The sequence below is a fragment of the Apiospora marii genome (genome assembly GCF_038362585.1).
Source record: "Apiospora marii strain CBS 49790 chromosome Unknown utg000002l_segment0_segment0, whole genome shotgun sequence".
Lineage (NCBI taxonomy): Eukaryota > Fungi > Ascomycota > Sordariomycetes > Amphisphaeriales > Apiosporaceae > Apiospora > Apiospora marii.
This window is the reverse complement of record NW_027117373.1, coordinates 3,342,091-3,349,970: the sequence shown is the minus strand read 5'-3', so window position 1 is coordinate 3,349,970 and position 7,880 is coordinate 3,342,091. Positions and strand designations below refer to the sequence as shown.

Sequence of the window (7,880 nt, the reverse complement as noted above, 5' to 3'; positions counted from 1 at the left end):
GGGTGGAGCCGAGATCGTGCGATTGGCCCAACGCATGAATGCCTGTCTATTGGCCCCTGCGAAAAAGCACGCCTGGAATCCCTTTCTTTGCTTTTCCCGCCCTCACTCATCCCACTACAAGAAGCATCCTTCTCGTGCCACACTTTACTTTCTCGTCAATCAGCTGTTACTCGCTTACTTCTTCTTTGACGAGCTTGCCTCCTGCACTCCATTTATCTCTGTTCAGCTCTCACCACCGCGCCGCAGACAGGGCCACTTAGTTCCCTTACCCCTGACTAGTATTACTTGGCGTCAGCAATCCAGAAATGCACATCCGTTCGCAGACGACCGCGCTGCTCGCAGCCTGCGCAGTGGGCAGCGGCGTCCAGGCCGCGAGCCCGACCTCAGGAATCATGGAGCTGGACCTGGCCTTTCCGCGCAACCAGACCTTTGCGCCCACGGCGCGCCTGCCCATCGTCTTCGGCTACCAGAACCCCGAGCTGGCGGCGGCGCTCAACACGCAGGTCTCCTTCACCGTCTGGAACCTGGACGACATGGGCAACAGCGTCGTCAGCTCGAGCTTCAACGTGCGCCAGGCCAACCTCACCAGCCGCGACCCGTTCCTGCAGTACGGCTACTTCGAGGGGTTCGAGGCCGACGGCCGCTGGCTCCTCACGTGGACGGTGGGCTGGGACAACTGCACCGAGGCCTCGCTCGAGCTGACCAACACGGGCAAGCGCATCACCCACCGGACCACCACCCAGTCTATCCAGTTCACCACCGATCGCTCGGCGCCCGAAATCGACCTCGCGGCAGCGACGGACAACAAGGACTGTCCCCAGGAGCTGGGCCTCGCTTTTGACGTGACGGAAACCCTGAAAGTACCCTCTTGGGTGGACTGGTCTGGTGGCGACCACTGCGCGAAAGTGGCCGAGAAGGAGCCCAAGCCCAGTCCCTGCCGGGTCCAGATCGATTCTGCGGCGGCGTCCAGCATGGCCGCCTCCATGACTGCCAAAGCGTGCGCAAATAAGGATGTGGCCCCACCGAAGGGAGTCGATTGTCCCGAGGATGAGAAAAGCTCCGCGCAGAAGCTGGTTGTGACGGGCCTTGCATGCTTGGCCGCCACCGTGGGGGCGTTCGGGTTTGTTCTGATGGTGTGATGATTGTGGGGGTGAATCTATTTCTGTATTCTATAAATTGCTTAGTTTGGACGTGAACGAATGTTGTAGAAGCTTGTAATCAATAAAAGGAGAGAGCAGCACCTGAAATTGCATGCATCGTTTTGCTGGTATCCTGTCAGCAAAGTGATTTGGTTGCCTTTTTGAGCGATCTGGGCCCGCTGCCAGCCCGATTAGATCAAGGCCATCTCAGATACCCTCAGGGGTCCTGTAGCACAGGTGACAGTTGGGCTGATTTTGCTGGAGACAGCCTGCCGGAAGCAGAAAAGGTCCCTCGCTGTGGAGCGTTCGTGCCTTGTCAAGTCCACTACACCATTGAAATATTGGTTGTGTTAGCATCGTAAGCAGGCCTCTCAACCCTAGGATAAGTGATGATACTGTTCATTTGCTTCAACCAGTCCTGTATGCATGCAATATGCTTGGCCTGCAGTAGGTATTAGTCGTCTCACGGCTTGCGGGTGCATGAACGCGTGCGGGTCGAAGCGAAGAGTGGGAGGGTCCAGAAATAAGCGTTAGGCCAAAAGCGGAAGCTAAAAGAAAGAGAAGCACGGGAGGCGGAAGATTCTCCCCCTCGCCAATCACCGGCGCGCCCACATCATCTCTTCTTGATTGGGTGCCACCTGCCACCCTGCCCTACGGCTGTGGCGCTCTAGTTCCCGCTAAGCGAGAGCTTGGAATTGCTTAGATCTGTGGTACCTGACGTCGGATAAATCCCCGACGACAACTTTTGAGACGAATCACCACTTGGCGCTGTTAGTATTCAGACGAGTTGACGCCTACCCCAACGGCCAGAGCTGACATTAAGCATAATAGAATAGCTTCATATCAACTGGGAGCGCTATTCGGTATGAGAGTATTATCATCAACGAATCGCTCTTTGGGGCTGTGAAAATATGGATTTACCCCCGTACGCATTCCCCATGTCCTCGACCACCGACTTGTCAGGTCAGGCCTCATTGCTGCGCCGCCGGACATCGTCCTTTTCCGGCGATAGGCATTTTGTGGTTTTTACTTTTCTCGATCCATATCAAGCGTCCCTAGTAAAAAGAAAAAACTGACTGATGGCCCATCGCATGTCAATCACGTCCATCACACGGCTACCGGCACGCAGTCACCCAAAGAGCCAGGGCTGAACACAGTCAGCCTGGCACGATGCCTTTACGGGCCTAATGATATGTTGCTAGTGCTTATTTTTAGACACAAGTCACAGATTCGGGAAATTGCTACAGAGGGTTTGCTGACCCAGGCTCTCATCGACCCGGTGGCGATATGGCCGATTCCTGCACTGCAGCCTGTAAGCTTGTGAGCATTGTCAGGCCTATTCAATCTTTCGGTTCAGGGGCAATGGGCCGCAAGCGAAGCGGGCGATGCGGAGGGAGGCCGTGGAAAAGTGAGCAATCCTCGTCGACTATAAAGATGATATTGCCGTCCCTCGAGAACAGCATGATTATCTCCATGAAGCTCACGCCACGCTTCTGCACACTCATTTATTCATTCTTGTGACCATGGTCGCACTTCCCTCGTGGCTCACGGCGACCCTCGCCGTCGGCCTCTCGCTCGCTCCTGATGGCGCTGTAAGTGACATTCTACGTCTATTTCCTCCTCTCCCGCGTTTGTTCTCTACTATCCCGAGCTTTCAGATACAATCTATCACTCTTGATATGACATATTTACCTTGAAAAATGATACTAATACCCACATTGGACAGGTGGCGGCCAAGCCCGGTTCCCCCTTTTTCAGAAAGTCCGCCAGTCCCACGTACCGCAGCTCGGGCAACTGTCCGGAGCGATGCAGCGTCGCCGGTCCCAACCCAGGCAACTGGTCCGTCTACCCCGACTTCCAGCAGATCAAGAGATGCAAGGAGACCATGTTCTACGACTTCTCTCTGGATGACCAGGTGGACAGGGCGGGAGAGGCCCACCGCATCCACGCTTGCTCGTCGTTTGGCCCCGACTTTGCCAAGCTCCCCAGCAACGACACCAGCCTCACTGTCGCCGCGTCCGTCCAGGTCAAGTTCGAGATGGGATGGTGGGAGGAGGGCTTTGGCCTCGCGGCCGGCAGCCTCCGCTCCCTGACCAAGCAGATCCGCAAGTATGCGGACCACGGCCACGGCGCCACCGACAGGCCCTTCATCATGTTCGGCCAGTCTGGTCAAGCCGCCATCGGTCTCTACATTGGTCAAGGTCTGCTGAACCAGGGCCTCAGTGAGTCGGCTCTGAAGATCTTCCAGGACAACTTGGCCAATGTCAACGTCTCGACGCCCAGCCTCGCCATGCAGCTTTGCGGGCCAGACTACGACAGCAGCCACACCTTTGGTGTCATGGTGACCAGCAACGGCACCTTTGGCCCCATCCAGGACGCCATCAAGTCCTGGGGCAAAGGAAGCTGCCTCGAGTTCGCCGGCTCCACCAACCTGACGGGCCGGGCCTCGTTCACCACGCCGCTCAATCCGCCGACGCACGCGAACGGCACCGCCAACGCCACCGCGCTCGACAGTGCCTTGGTTGCGCGCGCCGAATGCAGAACCGTCCAGGTCGAGCCTGACGACACCTGCGAGAAGCTCGCCGGCAAGTGCGGCATCCCGCCTGCTGCTTTCACCAAGGTGAACCCGGACTCGGGCTTTTGCGCCAACCTGAAGCCAAAGCAGCACGTCTGCTGCTCCATGGGGACCATGCCCGACTTCAGCCCCAAGCCCAATGCCGACGGCTCCTGCAACAGCTACCAGGTCAAGAAGGACGACAACTGCGACAACCTCGCGGCCGAGTACAGCCTCACCAAGAAGGACCTCGAGGAGTTCAACAAGAACACCTGGGGCTGGAACGGCTGCAAGCTCCTGTTCATCGACACCGTCATGTGCCTGAGCAAGGGCACGCCCCCTTTCCCCGCCCCCATCGCCAACGCCCTGTGCGGGCCCCAGAAGCCCGGCTCCACGCCCCCTACCGATGGCTCCGACATTGCCGACATGAACCCCTGCCCCCTGAACGCGTGCTGCAACATCTGGGGCCAGTGCGGCATCACCAAAGACTTCTGTGTCGACACCAACACCGGCGCTCCGGGCACGGCCAAGCCCGGCACCTACGGCTGTATCTCCAACTGTGGTACCGACGTCGTCAAGGGTGACGGCAGCGGTGCCATCAGCATCGGCTACTTCGAGGGATACGGCATGGGCCGCGACTGTCTCTTCCAGGACGCCTCGCAGGTCGACACTTCCAAGTACACGCACGTCCACTTCGGCTTCGGCACACTCACTCCCGACTACCAGGTCGAGGTCGGCGACGTCCTGTCGACGTACCAGTTCAGCCAGTTCAAGGAGATCACCGGCACGAAGCGGGTCCTCTCGTTTGGCGGCTGGGCCTTCTCGACCGAGCCCGCCACGTACTCCATCTTCCGCAACGGCGTGACGCCCGCCAACCGCCTCCAGATGGCCACCAACATCGCCGACTTCATCAAGAAGCACGACCTCGACGGCGTCGACATCGACTGGGAGTACCCGGGCGCCCCCGACATCCCGGGCATCCCGGCCGCCAGCAAGGACGACGGCAAGAACTACCTGGCCTTCCTGGTGGTGCTCAAGAACCTGCTGCCGGGCAAGTCCATCTCCATCGCCGCGCCCTCGTCCTACTGGTACCTCAAGCAGTACCCCATCAAGGACATCGCCAAGGTGGTCGACTACATCGTCTACATGACGTACGACCTGCACGGCCAGTGGGACACGGACAACGCCAACTCGCAGGAGGGCTGCGCCAACGGCAACTGCCTGCGCAGCCAGGTCAACCTGACCGAGACCAAGCAGTCGCTCGCCATGATCACCAAGGCCGGCGTGCCGGGCAAAAAGGTGGTCGTGGGCGTCACCAGCTACGGGCGCTCCTACAGCATGGCCGAGGCCGGCTGCTGGGGCCCGGACTGTATCTACACGGGCTCACGCGAGAAGTCGGACGCCACCCCGGGAAAGTGTACCGGCACCGCTGGCTACATTGCCGACGCTGAGATCGCCGAGGTTATGTCCGGTAAGTGATTTTCGGTGTTTTTTTCCGTTCCTATTGTTCTTATTCCGGTGTTTATTCGTTTTTGATTGGATGGTTATTCGTTCTTGATCGGGTGGCAATTCGTTCATGATCGGGTGGTTGTTCCTTCTTATTCGGGTGGTTATTCCTCCTAACCCTAGTGGTTATGCCCTCCCACCCCAGTGGCTACCCCTTATTATTCCTATGTCTTGGCGTAAACGATGCGTTTATTACACCCTAGAACAACCTGTTTATTCCTAAAGGGGCAAATATACTAACGCCGACGGTTAATAGGCAAAGGCTCGAAACGGGCCGGGAGCCGAGTAACCAAGAGCTTCGTCGACTCGAGCAGCAACAGCGATATCCTCGTTTACGACGACCTCCAGTGGGTTAGCTATATGAGCGCCTCTACGAAGAAGACCCGCACCTCCCTTTATAAGGCCTGGGGCATGGGTGGCACTTCGGATTGGGCTACTGATCTGCAGGAGTATCATGAAGTGCCGATGCCTTCTAAGGATTGGGCTACATTCAAGCAGCGCGCGAAGGCAGGAAATGACCCCAAGTATGATGATTCGCGCAACCATACCTGGACCGACCTGGACTGTACAGATGAGATGATCGAACACAAGTATGCGTACTACCCCTCTGAGCGCTGGGAGAAGCTCCGCGCCGATGCAGCCTGGGAGGACGTCGTCCGGATCTGGAAGGACACGGATAAGAAGTATGGTCGCACTTTCATGCAGTCGGTCGAGCAGACGCTTAAGGAGGGAGCTGATCTTGACTGCGGCTCGTTGATCTCATCAAACTGCAACGAAGCCGAGATGTGCGACAAAGGCCTAGATGGCCCGTATTCTGGACCGGCGGCCCAGCTCATCTACAACTCCCTCGTGACGATCCACCAGATGTACGCCAACTATCATACGGCGCTGTTTGACGTGGCCGGCTCTGAGATCAGCAATGCCCTGGACGACCTGGAGAACAAGTTCGCGCCGATTCCCCCTGAGGAGGACAACACATGGCTTCTGCTGCTCATCGACCTCATCACCGTCGGTACGTTGTCGGCTGCTGGCCCCTTTTTCAACTCGTTCCTCAAGAAACTGCCTTACTTCATCGCCAAGGAGGCGGCAGGGAGCGGGGCCTTTGACAACATCAAGGACACGACCATGAACTTGATCGGCCAGAGTACCACCATCGCCAAGGACCTGTTGAGCACCGACGACTCAGAGTGGACGGCCGAGAAGCAGGACTCCTTCACCAACTACATGGGCCAGACCATCACGGGCTGGGGTAACGTGACCTCAATCGGCCTCGAGCGGGTCTTTGACGGCAGCGACGAGTCGCTCGACATCATCTGGGACGTCATCTCGGACGGCAAGCTGGTCAAGGGCTGGGACGGCACCGACACCTCCAACGGCGGCAAGACGGCGGCGGACAAGAAGAAGGACGAGGAGAACGCCGAGAACGAGCTGCGCCAGAACATCGCCAAGTCCTTCTTCGGCTACGCCATCCCCGCCCTGTGGCAGGTGTCCAAGTCGTACGCCTTCGTCATCGACTCGGGCTACTCCTGCGACGACGACAAGCCGCTCGGCGACTACCTCGAAGACGACACCATGGAGGCCACGGGCGCCTGCGTCGACGGCCGCCGCTACTACCTCGCCTACCCCGACGGCGACGCCAACAAGTGCGAGTGCCACTACTACGACAACGGCCACTGCGAGCGCGTCTGCCGCGACCAGAAGTTCTCGGCGCCCCCGGGGCTCGACTCCCTCGACGGCAACATCTTCGGTAGGATCACCAAGGAGGACCTCATCACCGGCTCCGTCCGCACCTACCTCCAGAATGGCAAGGCCAATGGCGGCGGCTTCGCTGACCCCACCGACGGCGGCACCATCGATAACCTCCTTAAGGTTGATGTGACCACCCCAGGCTTCATGCGCCTGCCCGTTTGCAGCCCTGAACGTGCCTTCCAATCCTGGGACACCACCAAGAAGGGGTCCAGCGCCAACTACCCCTGCGATATCCCGCCTGGACGCGATACGTGCGGCGAATCCTCGTTCGAGAACCAGTCTAGTGGGGGATCCCCCAAGGTTGAGGACTGCCTGCAGATCATCCGCAACATCCAAGGCGACGGCAGCACCGACTGGACCACGCAGGTAAGCCACTTCCAGAATTTATTCCCTGTTATACCATTGTCTCCTAAGGGGAGGAGTTACTGTTTGTTCCTCCCTGTCCCAGTGTCTATCCCCCATTATTCCAGTGTTTTATAACGGGTGGAGTGGTTGTTATTCCTCCTCGCTCTAGCGTTTATTCCCTGTTATCCCACTGTCCCATAGGGGAATGTATAACTACTCACTGGATCAACATCCATTGCTCCCTTTGGAGCACTCATCTCCCATTCATCTCAACGAAGAGCAATCGCTAACGCCGGGTAATAGGTGGTTGGAAAGAACCAGCGGGAGATTGCCAAGTCAGGCACCTGCCACTTCGGCGTCGAGGCCACGAAGGTCAACGGCAACGTGAACTTCGTCGTCGGTGGACAGGACGTCATCGATATCATCAACGAGGCCATCAAACAGTTTGGTGGCGATGGCCGGGTCGGAGCCAAGGGCGACATGGACTGCAACGGCAACGTCAAGCAACAGGCTGTCAAGTGGGGCATCTACTAGACAGAACCAGTGCCCGGCAAGCCCCTACGACAGCCAATCTGCTACTAGGTAGA

General features: G+C 58.1%; 2 protein-coding genes across 2 annotated transcripts; both read left to right on the top strand.

Annotated features, from left to right (window-relative positions):
- Nucleotides 1-305: 305 nt before the first annotated feature.
- Nucleotides 306-1,139, top strand: PG985_002721 (uncharacterized protein; the record flags this gene model as incomplete). The annotated part of the gene is made up of 1 exon (XM_066822490.1): nt 306-1,139. The coding sequence occupies one exon, from the start codon at nt 306-308 to the stop codon at nt 1,137-1,139; it is 834 nt and encodes a 277-aa protein (XP_066689922.1).
- Nucleotides 1,140-2,662: 1,523 nt separating this feature from the next.
- PG985_002720 (uncharacterized protein) lies at nt 2,663-7,827 on the top strand (the record flags this gene model as incomplete). The annotated part of the gene is made up of 4 exons (XM_066822489.1): nt 2,663-2,731; nt 2,866-5,164; nt 5,456-7,314; nt 7,597-7,827. The coding sequence occupies 4 exons, from the start codon at nt 2,663-2,665 to the stop codon at nt 7,825-7,827; spliced, it is 4,458 nt and encodes a 1,485-aa protein (XP_066689921.1).
- Between the last annotated feature and the right edge of the window lie 53 nt (nt 7,828-7,880).